Source organism: Culex quinquefasciatus, chromosome 3 (genome assembly GCF_015732765.1).
Source record: "Culex quinquefasciatus strain JHB chromosome 3, VPISU_Cqui_1.0_pri_paternal, whole genome shotgun sequence".
In the NCBI taxonomy this organism is placed as follows: Eukaryota; Metazoa; Arthropoda; class Insecta; order Diptera; family Culicidae; genus Culex; species Culex quinquefasciatus.
The window spans coordinates 26174991-26196588 of NC_051863.1; the positions used below are offsets into that span (position 1 = coordinate 26174991).

The 21598-nt window shown below is 36.7% G+C and overlaps 1 protein-coding gene across 1 annotated transcript in view; it reads left to right on the forward strand.

Moving 5' to 3' along the window:
* Window positions 1-21598, forward strand: part of LOC6039438 (venom carboxylesterase-6) — a 55405-nt gene that overhangs the window by 20299 nt on the left and 13508 nt on the right. The window contains exons 2-3 of the mRNA XM_038263465.1: window positions 17870-18562; window positions 18630-18792. Of these exons, the coding sequence (XP_038119393.1) occupies window positions 17870-18562; window positions 18630-18792 (856 nt within the window). The remainder of the gene's footprint in view (window positions 1-17869; window positions 18563-18629; window positions 18793-21598) is intronic.

A 21598-nucleotide genomic window follows, 5' to 3' on the forward strand; every position in this document is an offset into this window, starting at 1 on the left:
ATGTCTCTCCTAATAAAAATCCATAAATAATAGGCCTAGGATAACATGTCTACAAAGTTTCATTGAAATCGGAGAGGGTCGGGTACAAAATTACCAGAAAAATTACTGATTTGAGATGGAATTGCTCAAATAGCTTTTTCACTTAAACTGCGATAACTTTAAAATTTCAGCGATGACCGTTTGGGTATCAGAATTTTCGTAATTGACGCAACTTTGGTACTCAAACATGTATAGGTCATCGCTAAAAAATTGAAGTTATCGCAGTTTTAGTGAAAAAAGTTGATTTTTTGCCGAAATGTGTTTTTGTGACGTGTGATTTTAAATACTGAAAATGAAAAATGTGTAAAAATGTGTAAAAATGTGAACCTGATGAATATTCATCAAAAACTGATGAATATTCACTAATTCCTGATGTTACATATATTACACATTTTTTAAGACACAAAATCTGTCACCATTTCATTTTTTTTCTGTGTAGTTGAAATAATATGGAATTTTGGAACAATAGGAAACATAGTACAAGACTGATACAAATTTTATTAAAAGTTTTTGCCCCCTCCCTTCAAAGTTTGTACGAAAAGTCAGGGTACAAACACATCTTTTAGAATATTTTTTAGCATTTTTGGGTTTATTCAAAAATCTATTGGCACATTCTCCGGGCTAGTGTACCAGTGGAAAAAATTTAAAACTTGATTTAATGGTGAAATAGATGTTGTGATTGGATTCTGTCTAGTTTAAGGCTTGTAATACTGACTTTTACAAACATTCAAAGATTTATAAACATAACTTTTGATGCAACACAGAAAAAAATCAATTCTCGAAATCGTGAATTAAGTTCACGAATGTGAGAACCACGAAGGAATTTATTCATGAGTATGGTGCATTTGCACCATAAACGTGAATATTTTCCTTCGTGGTTCTCGCATTCGTGAATTTAATTCACGATTTCGAGAATTGTTTTTTTTTTCAGTGAAGTGAAGTATGAACTGCAGTAAACCGAAATGTTGTGTTTTCGCACTTCAATCAGCAAAAAAAAAACACCTGAAAACCTTCGTAATCCTGAAATACCACCGGTGGTCTGGAATCATTTTTCCAAAGCTAATCATATCCTGCAAATAGGATAAATTTCCCGTCGAATGCAACTGGGTAGAACGAAATTTGCCATCAGTGTCTTGCGAACCTTCGTGGTGAACGGACACTAGAGCTGCGGTATTTTTTACTACCTAAGCTCAGAGTTATTTCAAAACAAAATTCACAGTCTTTTTAAAGACTACCTGAGTTATTTTCCAAAATTCTAAACAGTCTTTTCAAGACTAACCCCACCTGAAATTTTGTTGTATTTTACAAACGAAGCCATCTTTTTAAGAGAACTTTGCTTGCAAAATGCGTCAAAACAAAGGTAAACGCAAATCTTCTGAAGATTTGGTCGTTACGTCGGTGAAGCGTTTGAACGCTAAACCGGCTAACGGAAACAGAAAAGAAAACAGCCTCTTCTGAGGTCTGATTCTGATTCTGAATGTGAGGTCAATCCTCCAATTCCATTGACAAACAGTTTCGGTGTTTTATCCGAAACTGATGACAAGGAACCTTCTCCTCGTACTGAGCCTTCTGCCGTCGAGAAACGAGTAAAGGCTCCGCCAATTGTAGTGACTTCCGTCTCCGATTTGGCCAGCTTTCGAACGCAACTGAAGAATTGCAAGGAAACTTGCAATTTGAAGGTTTCGTTCCAGCTTGGTCGAAGAGGAGAATGTCGCTTGTTGACGGAATCTTTACAAGATCACCAAACTTTTGTTGGTTATTTGAAAAACCACAAACACAATTTCTACACGTATGAGACCAAGAATGCTCGTCCATTCAAGGCGGTCTTGAAAGGTCTCTCCAACGACTTGTCGGTGGATGAGATCAAAAACGAACTTAAGGTGTTGCTTGGCTTTGCCCCATCCCAAGTAATACCGATGAAGAAAAATCAAACGGGAATATTTCTCGCTTTGGTTTGACTTCACAATTTTATCTGATTCATTTCAACAGAAATGAAATCAACAATTTGAAACTTTTGGACAAAGTTCAGTTTTTGTTCCATGTACGGGTAAAGTGGGAGCATTTTAAGAAACATGGCGGTAATGGCCAGAATCTGACCCAGTGCCGGCGTTGCCAGGCATTCGGTCACGGTACTGATCATTGCGCCATGGTTCCAAAATGCATGGTTTGCGGGGATTCTTCTCACGACAAGGACAATTGTCCCGTGAAAGAAGTCACCCAATTTAAATGTGCAAATTGTGGTGGAAATCACAAATCAAATTTCTGGGATTGCCCCATCAGAAAAAGGTTTTGGATTCTCGTGCTAAGCATCAGCCGAAATCCAAACCGAAATTTTCTCAAAGTCAGGTTGTACCTGCATCTTTAAATCAAACGTTCGTGCTGTCTCACTCGAACAATTCTAGAAATACCTCTACCGTGGAAAAGTTAGGTAACAACAATGGCATTTCTTATGCTAACGTCGTTTCGGGTTCGGGTTCATCCACGAATTTTAAATCCTCTACCAATCTTTCTGAAATTGGGCAGGTACCTCAAATCTCATTTGAAAATTTTTCTGCTGGCAACGCTTTGGGATCTTCTGATCTCGGCGATGTTACGTTTGAAAAAATGACTTTTTTGCAAAACTCACTGTTTGGTTTGATTCAAACAATGAGTAATGCTACATCCATGATGGAAGCAATCCAGATTGGTAGGCTTAGTGATTTTTCACGCTCAAAAATTGCTAATTTCACGGGGACCTTAATTTCAAAACACCAAATTTCACGGAAATTTCGCGGATCGTGAAAAATATTAAAATAACAATGTAAATTTTAAGAAAAAATTACAGAAACTACTTTTTATGCTTTGTTAGATATTATTTTTCATTAAAACAATCTTAACTTAATTTGAACGTGTCACAAAACATTTTTAAGGATGGGCTCACATATATATTATGAAACCAACATGGAGGGCATGCTTATGATCATTCATTGAGCTGTTTTTTTTTAATTTGCTAATATTTTATTTTTCTACAATTTATTGAATATCATATCAAAGCCAAATTTAACAAAACAATCTAACAATTAAAATAGCTTTTTGAGACATTTTGCCCAGCAATAAAAGTTTTGAGGTTTTCATCTCATTTTTCAAATACTAAATTAAAAATTAATAGATTTTTTGGTTTTTTAATCTGAAACGAATTTTTTCAACATTTTAAAAGATAAAAAGCTATTTATTTAATCTTGAATAAACCAAGCTTGAATCATTCAATTTGTTTTTTAAATTATATTTTTCCAATTTCCTGTTAAATAATAGTTAAGTTGTTATTAGTCCGAATGAAAATATTGCTAAATTCAGTAAGTTTACTTAGAAAAATGGATAAACTGTTATTTAGAGTATCAAGATAATAGAAATCTGTTTTGTAATTATTTTTTTTAATTTTTGCTCCTCCGGTTATATCATTGACCGGCGGAAAAAGGAAAGACTAATATTTTCACTGAATGTTACTTTTGCATGAATGTTTGCTTTTAATTTATTTTTAAAAATAAATCAATACAATTTAAAAACATATTACAATATACTTGTTCAGTCAGTTTTAACACGTTTTGGATAAAAAGACAAAATTAAAAAAAAACCCCGAGGATATTTTTTCTTTGATTGATTTTAGTTAAAAATCATTTAAGTATTTGGAGCACTCACTTCTCAGTAAATGTTGTATAAATTTCATGTTAATGTTTATTTTGCTATTAATTCTTTAAATGATTCATATAACCGTTTTCAAATCAAAACTCATAAAATTTACATTAAAAGTCATTATGAATAAAATATTTATTATGTTGTTATTTTAAGGAATCGATTTGAAAAAATTAAATTTTCACGGGATTTCACGGAAATCTTCAAATTTCACGAATTTCACGCTGTCCGCGAAATCGTGAAAATTCACTAACCCTACAGATTGGATTAAAATTTGCGAATGATGTTGTTCTTACCCTGAAGTTTAATCATGGATCTAAGTAATTCCATCAATATTATGAATTTTAATGCTCGCTCTTTAAAAGCGAAAGAAAATGAATTTTTCAACTTTTTACGAGTTCATAACGTGCATGTTGCTGTTATAACCGAAACATTTTTAAAAGCTGGCACTTATTTGAAAAGTGATCCAGATTATAAAGTTATAACTAATAACCGAATGAATCGAAATGGCGGTGGAGTTGGAATAGTTATCCACCGTAGTATGACTTATAGCACTTTACGTGACTTTAAGTTGAAAGTTATTGAAAGTTTGGGCATTGAACTTGAAACTTCTTTTGGGAAAATTATGATTGCAGCTGCATATTTGCCTTTCCAATGCACTGGGGAAAATAAAAATTATTTCAAAGGGGATTTGAATAAACTTACTCGGCATAGATCTCGATTTTTGATCATCGGTGATTTTAATGCCAAACACCAATCTTGGAATAATTCAAAAGTAGGGGAAATTCTCGTATGTTTGACAGGTTAAGCACTCGCTCCTAACTCCATCCAATTTGCTGATTTTCACTATATAAACAATTTTTTTGCAAAACTTTTGATAGAAACTTGCTTGCTCACTTCTTATTTAGCTATTTATCACGCGATTTCAGTTGAAAACGCTTTTAATTAGCTTTAATTGAATGTCAAAGTTCTGACCTGCCAACATTAGAGGCACGCTGGAATTAGATACTGTTCCCCTAAATTCCAATGGTAAAATTCTATTCAGAGATTGCACTTCTGGTCTTTATTCGGTTTTATACCCGAATGGGCCAACTTGCTTTTCTTCTGTTAGAAATCCATCAACAATTGATTTGGTTTTAACAAATCAAAGTCAGTTGTTCCGGATCGAGCCCTTCAAGATTGTGGACTGTATTTTGGGGGGTTTTCTGCTCGTCCAGAGCACACTTGGGGAGGTCAACGGCCTCAGTTCTTCAAGTCACGGTCGAAGTAGAAACACGGCTTTATACGCGCACAGAACAACTTTATTCGCGGCGATCGAGGCAGTACACAGTACGCGGGGGGTTCTCGTGAACCGAGCCAGTTGGGCGTTGGCCGAATACTTCTCATTTATTTCAAACATAAACAAACTGAACCCGTCGGGCACTCCCGTACGGTCTCTCTCACTCTCTCATCACTCTTTCTCTCTCTCACGATTCATCCCGAAACTAACCTAATGTATAGGGTAAATGGCGCAACTATCGATCTCAAACATCAGTATTGTGGTCCTTTAGTGACTCATGCTGATTTTGATTCTGATCACCTTCCAGTAACTTTTTCACTTTCTCATGAAGCAGTTACCAGACCCAATAGTTCTGTGTTTAATTACCACAAAGCTAATTGGGACAGGTATCAGCATCATATTGAGAATAATTTAAATCATGATTTTGTTTTAGAAACCAAAGCTGATATTGATTCAGCCTTGGAATCTTTAACTAATGCAATTTTGGATGCTAGGAATATTGCTATTCCTAAAGTCCAAGTCAAATTTGATTCTCCCATTATTGATGACGATCTTCAGCTTCTGATTCGTCTGAAAAATGTTCGCCGAAGACAGTATCAACGTTCTCGTGATCCTGCACTGAAGCGAATTTAAAAAGATTTGCAAAAGGTTATTGACCACAAATTCACTCTCCTGCGAAATGAAAAGTTCGCAAGAGATGTCGAACAAATTAAACCTTATTCCAAACCTTTTTGGAAACTTTCAAAGGTTCTTAAGAAACCTCAAAAACCCATCCCTTCTTTAAAAGATGGTGATAATATTCTATTAACTAATGGGGAAAAAGCTCAAAAACTTGCTCAGCAGTTTGAGAGTGCTCATAATTTCAACTTGAATGTTTTGAGTCCTATTGAAAATCAAATTTCAATAGAATTTCAGAATATTGTTGAACAAGAATTTTCATCAGATGAAGTTTTTAATACGGATCTGAATGAAATAAAATCTATTATCAAAAAATTTAAAAATATGAAAGCCCCTGGTGAGGATGGCATTTTTTACATTTTAATTAAAAAATTACCAGAAGCAACTTTAAGTTGCTTGGTCAAAATTTTCAACAAATGTTTTGATTTTCCCAGTAGTTGGAAAAATGCCAAAGTAATTCCGATTTTGAAACCGGATAAAAATCCTGCTGAAGCCTCAAGCTATCGGCCCATTAGTTTGCTTTCATCTATTAGTAAATTATTCGAAAGAATAATTCTTAATAGAATGATGACGCACATTAATGAAAATTCAATTTTCGCTGATGAGCAGTTTGGATTTCGCCTTGGGCATTCAACTACTCATCAGTTGTTGAGAGTTTCAAATTTAATTCGAAGCAACAAATCTGAGGGCTATTCTACTGGCGCTGCTCTTCTAGACATAGAAAAAGCATTTGACATTGTTTGGCATAAAGGTTTGATTGCGAAATTGAAAAGGTTTAATTTTCCGATTTATATCGTGAAAATTATTCAAAATTATTTGACGGATCGTACTCTGCAGGTATGTTATCAGAATAGCAAATCTGATCAACTACCTGTACGTGCTGGCGTCCCTCAAGGAAGCATTTTGGGTCCAATTTTATACAATATTTTTACTTCTGGTTTGCCTGATTTGCCCCCAGGATGTCAGAAATCACTTTTTGCTGATGACACAAGCATCTCCGCCAAAGGCAGAAGCCTTCGTGTCATCACAAGAAGATTACAAAAAAGCTTGGATATTTTCAATTCTTATTTGAAAGAATGGAAAATTACTCCAAATGCTGCAAAACTCAACTTATTATTTTCCCTCACAAACCAAGGGCTGATTTTCTTAAACCAAAAGTCATCACATTATAAAGATGAATGAGGTAAATTTAAAGTGGGAGGATCAAGTGAAATATCTTGGACTTGGTTTTGACAAAAACCTTACTTACAAGGATCACATTGAAAGTATCCAGGTTAAATGTAACAAATATATTAAATGTTTGTATCCACTTATAAACAGGAATTCTACACTTTGTCTCAAGAATAAACTGTTAATTTATAAACAAATTTTCAGACCTGCCATGCTTTATGCTGTGCCGATCTGGACAAGCTGTTGCTTAACCAGGAAGAAAAATCTTCAGAGGATTCAGAACAAAATTCTGAAAATGATTCTGAAACTTCCTCCTGGTTCAGCACCAGTGAACTTCATCAATTAGCCGAAGTTGACACTTTGGATGTTATGTCCAATAAGATAATTGATGCATTTCGACAAAAATCATTGCAGTCTTCAGCTGCATTGATCCGCTCTTTATATAGTTTATAAGTTAGTTTTAAGGTATCCCTTTTCCCTTTTGTACATGTAGGACCTCCTACATTTGAAATCACTGAATAGCGAAAGCTACAATTATTCAGGAATAAATGAAAGTTGCTAGTATTTAAAATTGAGGTGAAAAGTCATCGTTTGTGATTGGACACTCAATATTATTTTAACTGAATGAATGTACATGGAAAAGAAATTTGAATAAATATAAATTAAAAAAAAAAAACTACCTTAATCCACCTATGTGGTTGATGCCTTCCTCACTTTTTACCAACAATGGGTAATATGAGTGATTTAGACACATATTCAGTGTTGCAAATGAGTGATAAAAAAGCTATCAATAGATTATCTCTGCACCAAAAATATCCGAGAGTATAGTGGCCGTCACTATAGCTTGTGAGATCTCTTCTTGTGTCTCGTGATTCCCAGCGATGTCATTCTCTCTCTATCACTCTTCCCCTTTACCCCGACTATGCGCTCACCGCTGAGTCTCTCAATCTCTCCAAAAACTGCAATGAGAGAACGCGAGATGGCGATTAGGATCCGACCACGCATGACGTCCCGTCAAACTGCGTTTGCGAAATTGGTTTTGTGGCGGCTTTTGTGGTTAAACGCTGTTGCGGTAGCATGATCGTGGAAGCGGGAATGAGAGAGAAAAGGAAAATGTCAATCGCGAGTGGGCAAGCACGAAAACGTGTTCGGCTATGTTCGGCGCTGAGAGTTTCAATGAAGAGAGAAGAGCAGTTGTATTTGAGGCATGAATATTCAGGCGGGATAATTGTAGTTGCTGAGAGCTGATATTTTGATATTTTAACAACCCTGCACATATTTCAGCTATTTTTTTAGATCCAGAAAAATAGGTACACAGATATAACTTAAGTGGTCATAACTCGAGACAGGGTTGCCAGATCTTCTATGTTGTGGTCTTGTTGGAAAGGTCTCTTGATTATCTAACCAACGATGGGTCGGATGATGGATCCGGACATCGTTTACATACATTTAAGTGAGATCCGGCTTCAAAAAAGTACATGAATATCACTTAAGTAGTCATAACTCGAGACAGGGTTGCCAGATTTTTAATGTTGTGGACTCGTTGGAAATGTCTCTCGATTACCTATCCAACGATGGGTTGGATGATGGATCCGGACATCGTTTACATACATTTAAATGAGATCCGGCTTCATAAAAGTACATAAATATCACTTAAGCAGTCATAACTCGAGACAGGGTTGCCAGATTTTTAATATTGTGGACTCGTTAAAAAGGTCTCTCGATTACCTATCCAACGATGGGTTGGATGATGGATCCGGACATCGTTTACATACATTTAAATGAGATCCGGCTTCAGAAAAGTACATTAATATCACTTAAGTAATCATAACTCGAGACAGGGTTGCCAGATCGTCAATGTTGTGGACTCATTGGAAAGGTCTCTCGATTACCTATCCAACGATGGTTTGTATGATGGATCCGGACATCGTTTACATACATTTAAATGAGATCCGGCTTCAAAAAAGTACATAAATATCACTTAAGTAGTCATAACTCGAGACAGGGTTGTCAGATCGTCAATGTTGTGTACTCATTGGAAAGGTCTCTCGATTACCTATCCAACGATGGTTTGGATGATGGATCCGGACATCGTTTAAATGTATGTAAACGATAACAGGGTTGCCAGATCGTCAATGTTGTGGACTCATTGGAAAGGTCTCTCGATTACCTATCCAACGATGGTTTGGATGATGGATCCGGACATCGTTTACATACATTTAAATGAGATCCGGCTTCAAAAAAGTACATAAATATCACTTAAGTAGTCATAACTCGAGACAGGGTTGTCAGATCGTCAATGTTGTGTACTCATTGGAAAGGTCTCTCGATTACCTATCCAACGATGGTTTGGATGATGGATCCGGACATCGTTTACATACATTTAAATGAGATCCGGCTTCAAAAAAGTACATAAATATCACTTAAGTAGTCATAACTCGAGACAGGGTTGTCAGATCGTCAATGTTGTGTACTCATTGGAAAGGTCTCTCGATTACCTATCCAACGATGGGTCGGATGATGGATCCGGACATCGTTTAAATGTATGTAAACGATAACAGGGTTGCCAGATCGTCAATGTTGTGGATTCATTGGAAAGGTCTCTCGATTACCTATCCAACGATGGTTTGGATGATGGATCCGGACATCGTTTACATACATTTAAATGAGATCCGGCTTCAAAAAAGTACATAAATATCACTTAAGTAGTCATAACTCGAGACAGGGTTGTCAGATCGTCAATGTTGTGTACTCATTGGAAAGGTCTCTCGATTACCTATCCAACGATGGTTTGGATGATGGATCCGGACATCGTTTACATACATTTAAATGAGATCCGGCTTCAAAAAAGTACATAAATATCACTTAAGTAGTCATAACTCGAGACAGGGTTGCCAGATTTTTAATGTTGTGGACTCGTTGGAAATGTCTCTCGATTACCTATCCAACGATGGGTTGGATGATGGATCCGGACATCGTTTACATACATTTAAATGAGATCCGGCTTCAAAAAAGTACATAAATATCACTTAAGTAGTCATAACTCGAGACAGGGTTGCCAGATCGTCAATGTTGTGGACTCATTGGAAAGGTCTCTCGATTACCTATCCAACGATGGTTTGGATGATGGATCCAGACATCGTTTACATACATTTAAATGAGATCCGGCTTCAAAAAAGTACATAAATATAACTTAAGTAGTCATAACTCGAGACAGGGTTGCCAGATCGTCAATGTTGTGGACTCATTGGAAAGGTCTCTCGATTACCTATCCAACGATGGGTCGGATGATGGATCCGGACATCGTTTACATACATTTAAGTGAGATCCGGCTTCATAAAAGTACATAAATATCACTTAAGTAGTCTTAACTCGAGACAGGGTTGCCAGATTTTTAATGTTGTGGACTCGTTGGAAAGGTCTCTCGATTACCTATCCAACGATGGGTCGGATGATGGATCCGGACATCGTTTACATACATTTAAGTGAGATCCGGCTTCAGAAAAGTACATAAATATCACTTAAGCAGTCTTAACTCGAGACAGGGTTGCCAGATTTTTAATGTTGTGGACTCGTTGGAAAGGTCTCTCGATTACCTATCTAACCATGGGTCGGATGGTGGATCCGGACATCGTTTACATACATTTAAGTGAGATCCGGCTTCATAAAAGTACATAAATATCACTTAAGTGGTCATAACTCGAGACAGGGTTGCAAGATCTTCAATGTTGTGGACTCATTGGAAAGGTCTCTTGATTACCTATCCAACGATGGGTCGGATGATGGATCCGGACATCGTTTACATACATTTAAGTGAGATCCGGCTTCAAAAAAGTTCAAAAATATCACTTAAGTGGTCATAACTTGAGACAGGGTTGCCAGATCGTCAATGTTGTGGACTCATTAGAAAGGTCTCTCGATTACCTATCCAACGATGGGTCGGATGATGGATCCGGACATCGTTTACATGCATATAAATGAGATCCGGATATATGTGAAAACACATTTTTATACATAACTTTTGAACTAGTTATCGAAACTTCAAACAATTCAATAGCGATGTATGGGACCCTAAACCAAGTCGAATGCAACTGGTTTGGTCAAAATCGGTTCAGCCAGTGCTGAGAAAACTCAGTGAGAATTTTGGTCACATACATACATACACACACACATACACACACACATACACACACACATACACACACACATACACACACACAGACATTTGTTCAGTTTTCGATTCTGAGTCGATATGTATACATGAAGGTGGGTCTTCGAGCTTTTAATAAAAAGTTCATTTTTAGAGCAGGATTATAGCCTTACCTCAGTGAGGAAGGCAAAAAAAAAAACGAAATTTGCCAATTTTTCGCAAAGATACAGCATTGAGAATTTCCGTGATGTTACATCGGAAGCAGAATACCCTTTTTGTAAAAGTTTACATTGTAACGTCACGGAATGTATTCTTATGGAAAATTTAACGTGCTTCGTACTTTTTTTAGCTGATTATATTAAGTTTTGTTAATTTAGAAATTGAATTTACAAAAAAAAACTATCATAATCCTGAGAAACATTGTCGTTCGCTAATACATGACTTATTTTTAAAAATATTTTCATAATTTAAAAAATAGATTAGAATAGTTTTCCCATTTTTCTCCGTGCCCTTCCCGTCACAGCCAAGAAGCAGTATCCTCAAGGTACACGGAGAAAAAAGAGTTCCCAAAATCGTGAACAAGCGTTCATGAAAATGGGAACCTCGAACAAAGTGTTCAAATTTCATGGTACGTTTTTCAAAATCGTACCATGGAATTTGAACACTTTGTTCGAGGTTCCCATTTTCATGAACGTTTGTTCACGATTTTGGGAACTCTTTTTTCTCCGTGTATGCTGTTTGCAGGAATCCTTATCGCTTTTTCATGCTTTTCTTTTCGTGTTTTTCCACTATAGTTTTTGCAGTTCATGCTCTCATCATTCACTCAAAATTTTCCTCTTGCACCTGAAACAAAAAACCCCGGTGGAAACAATGAACGAAAGAGCACCAACAATATCCAGAAAAGTTTTTTAAGTTGAATTTATGCGCAAAAATTTATATCGTCACTCGGAGAAGGTGGAAGGAGGTTGCAATTTTTCGCTGGTTGCTATTTGTCTTTTCATTTCACCTCTCTTAATTGGTGGGGGGAGGGGGAGGCATTTGGCTTGAGAGGGAGAAAAAGTTGCGTTCCATTACACCCCCCCCTCCTCGCCATTTTCGAAAAAAGTTCGTTCACAGCTTTTATCTCGTTACCTGGGAATGCCGTGTATATTCATTCTTGTCATTATTACAGTTTTCATCCCATCATGAGGCAGTTGAGGGTGTAAGTGACGTTCTAAGAGTTTTGCGGAGCAAAAGCAAGAAAAAAGGAAGGCATTCTTCTGCAACGTTAAAATAACTTTGAAATTCCTGCGCTTTGCCCCGAGGGGAACAGCACTGAAAGTTGTTTTTTTTATCTGTTGAATAAATTCACATTTAGAAAAGCTTACCGTGAGGATCCGTGACAAAGTGGAGAATGCGAGCTGACAAATAAAATTTTGAAGGAAAATGACAACTCCGAACTCTGAAATTTTTCGGCCGGCATCCACTTGCGGGGATCAAGTGGAAAGTTTTTTTTGTGGTTTTTGCATAGAAATTAATTTGTGGGTGTTGGGGTTTAGCATTTTTGGAAGTTTATAATTGTTTTGTAATTCTCGTAATCGTTTCAAGTGGGGTTTGCTTTTAACGAGATGTGGTGGAACTTTAAGTACTTTTGAGAATTTTGTGTTGCGAATTTGTCTGCCTTTCGTTTCACAGAGATATTTCGAAAATACATTATTTCCTATCGTCGCTGAATTCATTATACCGCTCAAAGAAGCTTTCCCCAGGCTTAGCTCGAGATCAATCGAATGGTAATTAATGCAATCATCGCAAATTCGAATTCAAATCCTGGGAAAGCTAATCCGGAAGCAGTCAATAACACACAGACACTCTCAACCAACATCGACTTCCGACTCAATTAAATTGGCACGTTCCGCACATACACCCACACGCGGGGGTTCGCCGGTTATTTTATCTTAATTCACCAAAGTAGTCCTAATTGAAACGCCCGGGGGCCAACGAAAACAATAATCCAATTAGGGGGGTGGTATTTACGTAATAATTTCCACCAGACTGACAACGTCGACGTCGTGTGCTCTTGTGTTTCCCTCCCCCAATATTTTTTGTGTGCCCCGTTTGAGGCATTAGCATAAATTTCCATTTAAAAGTTTAATTACTTGCTCCATAATTGATTTCTCATCGTGTTCGAAGCAAGTAAGCTTCTTAGAGCTTATTGGGCCCTGCGTGAATGAAGCAGGTGATGACTTAAATTTGAAACAGTTAAAAAGTTAAAAGTTTTTTGGAAATTATCCCAGATATGTGACTGCAAAATCAATTAAAAGCAAACAACATTATTTCTCCCAACAAACCACCTCCCCCGACAACGGGTGACACTGCGTCAATTGTGTTGACATGATAATTTTCCCATTTTAGCGCTAAATATTCCACATCAGTGGTGCAAAAACACATGCCAGTCTGGTCTCCTCCCCCAAAACCCAGTCTGCCACGGGTGGGAAATTTAAAACCTGGCTGTGCTGGTGGAAGGGAATTGGGTTGGGTTGGCATAAATTAGCACATAAGCCGATTCGATCAACATCATCATCATCATCGTCGTCGGTGTTCTCATCCCATCAGCATAAACTGAATTTAGATATAAGGTGTAGAGGCCTAGTGACGAAATGACGAAAGTGGCTATTCCCATGAGAATTTACGGTGGCCTACCAGTTTGGAGAATGGTTCTTAGTGATAAGCGATTTTGAGTGTGCTATAAAATAAAAAAAAAGAGTTGAGCTATTCGACTGTGAATGAAAACAAGAGATGCAACTGAAATTATTTGTTGAAATTAAGGCCTTTGCTAATATTTTACAAATATGTTTTGTTAACAAATTTAGCTTTAAACAACAAAAAACCTAACAGACATTTAAACACATTCAATTCCGAAAAAGATCATAGAAAACGTTTCAAAATCCACTGTAAACATACAAAAAATTCAAAAAAAGTAATTTTGATGCATTTTTTTCCATATTAATAACATAAATGGTTGACCGAAACTAAACAAGATTGAAACCACACATGTTTATTAAAAAAAAATGTTTTATTATTGTTTTATTATCATAAAATATCATTTCAAACTGCGAATTCTTCAGTTAAGTACAATTAACTATACACCCAGAACTGGACATCGGCATACGAGAGGATAAAGAGCACGATTCGGTAGTAAAATGGTACTGTGTACGGACTGAGAGGATAAATCCCGAAATTACCGAGAGTACTTTACTCATGGGTTCATCTTCAAAAAAAAGTTCATCTATCAAAAAAAAAGTACCGTTACCGAGACTCGTACCCAAGACCTTCGGCATATTTAACCGTACCTTTGCCGTATGGGCCACCATGATTCGGTGACTAAGTGGTGGTCATTTGTCCATATAAGCTACTCAATAGGATGAACTGTTCCAATGAACGAATGAACACGCGAGAGGATTATACTCTCGCAAAAAAGCACTTTCCTCACGTTTCTTTTCGTGAGAACTATCCCCTCGTTCTTTAACTTTGGGTGTAGTTTTGATTAATTATAAATTCTTACGGCTTCAGCAATTTTGGTACTTTTAACACACCCATAACAGGGCATCGGCATACGAGAGGAAAAAGAGCACGATTCGGTAGTAAAATGGTACTGTGTGCGGACGGAGAGGATAAATCCCGAAATTACCGATAGTACTTTACTCATGGGTTCATCTTCAACATAAGTCCATCCATAAAAAAAGTACCGGTACCGAGACTCGAACCCAAAACCTTCGGCATATTGAACCGTGCCTTTACCGTATGGGCCACCATGGTTCGGTGACTAAGTGGCGGTCATTTGTCCATATAAGCCACTCAATAGGATGAACTGTATCAATGAACGAATGAACACGCGAGAGGTCTTTACTCTCGCAAAATAGTACTTTCCTCACTTTCTTTTCGTGAGGACTATCCCCTCGTTCTTTAACATTGGTTGCATGAAAACAGCTTTAGGCTTCATCCATAAAGTACGTCACGCCAAAATCAGCCAACATTGATGTAAGTGCGACAACTGGCCAAAGGGATTTCATGTCAGAACGCGTTTGACGCACGTACAAGTTCAACCAAACTTCGGGACAATGCACATAATGGTCAGCCAAACAAAACGTGTTTATTATTGTTTACATTGCGTGCTTTCGTTTTTGTTTATTCAAGGTCAAACATTAAAACGCGTTTTTCTCGGAACGTCGAAATGGCGGGTGCGACAAGGTAGCACGACGACGTCGATTTGTTCGATTGTCAATTTGATTTTAAAAGAATATTTCGTCGCCATCGTGCTAACTTGTCGTAAGTGCATTTTGGGCCAAATTGAGTTAAGAACGCCATTTTGTGCAGCTCACAATGCCTCACCTTTTGACCTTAACAGATCCCCAAAATTCGATTTCAATCCTGAGATATTCAACAAAAACCGAAAAAACTCCGTGCATTTTTGTCACTTTACATATGAAAGTAGTTTCAATCTTGTCGTGCTATCTTGTCACTCAATGAAAATTGATGTAAGTGCGACAAAAGGCCAAAGGGATTTCAGGCCAGGAAAGTCAGGATGCGTTTGTCGCACGTACAAGCTAGACAACCGTAAACATTTGTAATTATAACTTGGGACTCCAGCAATCAACTTCAACCAAACTTTGGGACAATGCACGGAATGGTGAGCCAAACAAAACGTGTTTGTTATTGTTTACATTGCGTGCTCTCGTTTTTGAATATTCAAGGTCAAACATTAAAACGCGTTTTTCTCGGAACGTCAAAATGGCGGGTGCGACATGATAGCACGACGACGTCGATTTGTGTTGGTTTGCTCCTTTTAAAAGTTGATTGAAGGGGTAACTTGACTTGCCACCCTGCCAATATTTTTTACGTTTTGATTTTTTAGAATTTTTCAATGATTGATATCAAAAATCCAAGAATGTAAGCTCCATAGAAGACTGCTATGAAAACATTCGAAAATTTTTATATCGAGATGGGATTTTCTGATCAGTTCGGCGAATTAAAACTTTTCAGAAAAAATGTTTTCTTTAATCCAAATTTAAAGAAACAAAAATAAAACAAATTAAGTAATTTTTTAAATTACTCTTTACACAAAAAATTGTTTTTGTTCCGTTTTTGATGTTTCAGTATACAAAAAGTGCCGAATTGTCAGTAATAGGGATAATTCTTCGCCAACTTACACGAAATCGGAAAATTTTGTCCGGAACCCTCTATGATTTGCGTGAAACTTAGCTTTCAAAGGTAACTTTAAATTTCCCATAAATATGATTATTTTTCAGTTTAACAACGCAAAATGGCAGGGTTTTCGAAACAAATTTTTATACATATGAGTCTCTTTGGCACCAAATTTTCAAACCATCACCATTTCAATCTGCAAATGATTGAAAAGCACTTCTACTTTCGAATGTTCAAAAATAAAAAGGGTTCTGCTGCCCCTCCCTAACCAATTTTCGAAAAATGGAGCTCAGATTCATAATCAAGTAGATAAATCACCTCTTAAGACAAAGTTTCACGCAAATCGAAGAGTGGTCGTGCTAACTGGTGTGTGAGTTGGTGGAGAGTTAGCTATGGGCAAAGTTTCATTCAATTCAAAAATACAAAATCTACAAACTTCAACAAATTGCAAACATATATAGAACTTTATGAACCTGTTTTTATATATTTTCCACTTATTTTCCAAAAACAACAATTCAAGTTGTGCATGTTAAATGAGGCTACAAGTCAAACACCTTATTTTATTTAAATTAAATTTAGATTTGGCTGATTGCATCGAATTATAACACAGACCTACACAAATTGACAAAAATGACAGCGCAGGCTCAACTCGAGGGAAATCATGAAGTTTAGACAGGGTTGAATGTTTTTTCTCCGAAATTTGTATGGAGAATCAGGGCGGTTCGTTGCTGTTGCATGCAAGCAAACATTTTTATTGCAATATGTGGGAGCAGTGAACAAACTTTAGAGAAACCCTGTTCGACCTTGTTTAAATATTTTTGAAAAAATCAAAGTGCTCGTGATTTCGGTGACTTCAAACTTCATGCTTCCCCTCGAGTTGAGCCTGCGCAGAAATTTTGTTGATTGACGATTGATATGTCTGTGGAAATAGATTCTTTATTTTCTTTATTCTGTTTTATTTTATATAAGTTCAAATTTTGTGAACGTTGCAAATTTGAGTTGTAAAATATGATAAAAATCTTCAAGTGACTGGACATTTATCGAAAATTTGATTTATGATATTGTTAATGTTGAACAACGCCTCCGCTTTAATCATTTTACCTTGTCATAACAACTCACTTTATTAAGCAGCAACTCGCTTTGCATTGCTTTCGCACGCATTTCATGAATAATGCTCAAAACTTATTTATGACTCGCGTCTGGTCACAAACTCGCTCAAATTCGCTTTCGCCCCCCCGATGGTCTGGTTTAAATCCACACACTCAAGTACATAAATTGCAATGCGCGTTTTCATACCTGTACTTGTGCACTCTGTGGGGCGCCATCGTCACCAATGCATTGCTCAAATTGTCACCTGGTGGAATGGTGGCCAAACACGGCCTAGGTTGAAATATAATTATTATTCATTGAATTAAAAGTGCCAGTCTGCTTGACTAGTTTCGTTGATGCATGGGGGTCGTCCATAAAAGGGAACGAGTTAACCTGATATAATTTTGACAAACACTGTTACTACGTTTATGGACGAGCTTCAAATCAATTCATTTATATTTCTCCACCCATGAGCACCCGAGTACTCGTGAATCGCCTTGTGAAATTTATGCTAATTGGTGTTGATTTAGCATTTTTAACTGCATTTTAAACTGGTAGCTGCTGCCACCCTGAACTAATCAGAGTTATTTATTTCTCTGGCCACTTGTCCCCAGGCCCCCCTCCCGTTCGGTGACTGGACAGGTGTTAGGACCGCCCTAAGCGATGCGCCCCTCTGCAGCCAACGCGACCCTTACCGGCGTGATATGGACATCTCCGGCGTCGAGGACTGCCTGCAGCTTAACGTGTACGTTCCGGAGCGACCTGCCGACGCGGGGCCACTTCCGGTGATGGTGTTCTTCCACGGCGGTGGCTGGCAGTGCGGTTCCGGAAATAGGATGTTCTACGGGCCGGACTTTCTGCTCGATCACGACGTGGTGTACGTTGGAGCCAACTTCCGGTTGGGACCACTTGGGTTCCTGAGCACCGAGCAGGAGGACTGTCCCGGGAACAATGGCCTCAAGGATCAGAATCTGGTTCTGCGGTGGATTCGGGAGAATATTGCCGCCTTTGGGGGAGATCCGGACTCGGTTACGATCTTCGGGGAAAGTGCCGGCGGTGCCAGTGGAACCTATCATATGATGTCACCGATGTCGAAGGGGCTGTTCCATCGGGTCATTTCGCAGTCCGGAGTTAATCTGGATGCGTGGGCGCAACCTGCACACACTGGAGTGGCTCGCAAGAGGTCCGTTGAACTGGGCGAGATGCTGAAATGTCCCCAAGGAAAAGAAGGAAAGTTTGCCGAGATGATGGATTGTCTGCGACAGGTTCCGGCGGAGGAAGTTACCAAGGCATTCTACGGGTTCTTTGTGAGTTTTGTCTATACAATCTGGAAAATTTCAAATAAATTACCTCAACACTGATTTGAAATTGTAGACCTGGGACACCGATCCGATGATACCGTTTCCGCCGGTGGTGGAGCCGGATCTCCCGGGGGCGTTCATCACCAAACATCCCCGCGATGAGTATGAACCGCACGCGCTTGGACTGCCCTGGATGACTGGGCTGACGCTGGACGAGGGAGCGCTGAAGAGTGCTTGTGAGTATTTTTTCCCAGAACTGAAACTGATTTTATGTTTTGAGCAAATGTTAACCAAAACCGGAAATGAAATTTATTTATATTTGTTGATTTGGTTCAAACTTTGTGTGGTCCTTCCCTATGACCAAAGAAACCATTTTGTGTCCTTGATTCATCCATAAATGGCGCCATTTTTTGTTTGGCAGCTGTCCATACAAAAATGGTACGCAAATATTCGAAAATCTGTAACTTTTTTTTTGTTCTTTGTGGTGTCTTCGGCAAAGTTTAAATGAAAAAAATAAATTAAAAAATAGATGCAGAATACCTTTGACCTATAATTCTGTTCAAAGGGTGTTTTTTGGAGTTGCAAAAAATGTTGTATAGAACTCGTTGTAAAACTTGATTTTTTCAACACTTGTCGTATTTATCCAATTCGGTGAACCTCGTTGGATAAATGTATGGCTCGCGCTGAAAAAATAATCTTTTTGATCTTGTTGCATAAACTACTATTTCGATTTTTTTTGTTTCTCAATTAATAAATTTTTTTCGTCAGTCTTATAAAATTTTACAATAGTACTTTAGTACAATAGTAATTTTTAAGAGTGCATTTTTTTAATAGTCCCTGTCATAACCTACAACTTTTCCGAAGGCACTAAATAGATTAGAAAATCCTTTCAAGAGGTACATATTTTCGATTTTTTCCTAGCTCTATTCTATGGACAGCCCACAAATTTGTATGGGGACTTGAATGAAAATAAAAATGTTTCAATGGAAATTTTGAATTTATTAAAAAAATTGTTATGTTTATTAAAAAAATTGTTAAATTGTTATGTTGATTAATGTTATGCAACTAAATTGTATAAGACAGCGACTTTAAGGCTAAAACAAGTGTAAAGATCAATTAACAGCTTGACTGCATATAGGGCGTCCAATTTTTCCGGGTTTTGAATTTCCCGGGAAACGAGAAAAATATTTTTCAAATCCCGGGAAATTTTTTGAAAAGTCATAAAATCTATGTTTTTATCAAATTTGTTATGTTTTTCAAGCTTACAATCGTATAATTAGCTCAATACTGTTAATTGGTGATAATCTTTACTTCAATCTGAACAAGAACAGCAGTTTTTAGTTAATTTAAAAAAATATTTTTGTTTTGTTTTTTGTTCTTGCTTTGGATTTTAAATGAATCATAATATAAAATCCAATGTGATTCATATTATTTCATATTAATAATCATTAAATATTAATTATATCTCTTTATTTTTTTTGTGAAATGACTACAAAAGCTTTAAAAAATAATTGAAACTGTAATAAAAAACAAGAAGAGAAACAAATAAAATAAAACCATCAAATGTAAAATTTTATAAAGTTTAGAATTTCATGTTTTATATAAAACATATTTTACAAACTTTCTTTTAGCCACTACCGCCAACTGGGGGAAATCGGGACAGCAGTCTGAATAGGTACAGGATATTTTAGAGCAATTTGAATATTGATGTACTTGTTTTGATAATTTAAAAAATATCACTGCATTATGCTGTCTTAATTCGTTACTTTTGTCCTAATTTGTTCCAGATGCCAGATGAAAAATAATTGAAAATGATTTTTTTTCACGTTAAAAATCATCCTTAAACGAAAATATTTAAAATATAAAAAATGTTTAATGAAAAATATTTAAAGCGCTAGGCATTTTGCGGATCCGTAAACTAAAATTTTAATAATTTTCCATTATAAGCCTAATTAATGTTGATATATGCCGAATACAAATTTGCTTATGCTTTAAAATGGTTATCGATTACTAAGTATTCAACTGTTCATCTATTTCCACAACCAAATCTGAGTTTTCAGACCAAAAAAAATTTTTTTTTTCAATTTCGGGAATTCCCGGGACAAAATTTCAGAAATCTGAAACAAGTCATAGGGTAGAGTAGTCATCAATGAGACACGGGGAACAATGATAAAATGGCTCTCACAAGTCGTAGTTTCAATCAGGCTCATATTTGGGGGAAAGGTGTGTCTACTAGATACACGTCTGCCATTATAGTGGCTTTGGTTATGGACGCTCCCTTGAAAAGTAATTCATAAATGTTTGATTCTGGGGTGTAAAAGTAAATTATGGACAAAAATTACTTTTTCGCTCGTAGGCTGCCATTAATACCAAAACTAATATTTCTTCAAATTTCTTTCGACGTTCCATGAAATTGAGTTGGGCTACAATGTCCTTTCATTAGGTTTGGTCAAAATTTAGAATATACCCAGTATCCAGGACTGTCTCATTGTTCCCCATTCATTTCAGCTCATGGGTAACAATGAGACACTTTGATTTTTCTTCATTAAACTTTTCAAAATTTATGGAAATCTTTTTTTAAAACATGAATTAAAAGTGATTTTTGGCATATTTATAGAGTTTTAACTTCATTTAACCAAAAATACAAAGTTATTTGGTATAAATATACGGATTTTACAAAATTTAAATACTTTTTAGTATAACTTTTGTTAATTAAAGTTTCATGTTGGCAAAATTGCTCTAAAATGTTCAAGGCAAGTTACCTGCAATGGAACAATACAAAAACATGATGTTTTACTAGAAAAATCTTGATTTTCGTAGTGTGTCTCATTATTCCCCAGCTGTCTCATTGTTCCTGCCAAGTGCGACTACAATGAGACAATTGAATAACTCTGGCTGTAGATGTCGGATCGATCCCATATTTTGGTCAATGTTAGAACAAATTAAAAGAAAGATAATGCAACAAAAAACTCATTAAAACATGCTGATGAAAAAATGAGAAAAATCTTTGAAAGTTGAAAACCAAAAGTGTCTCATTGATGA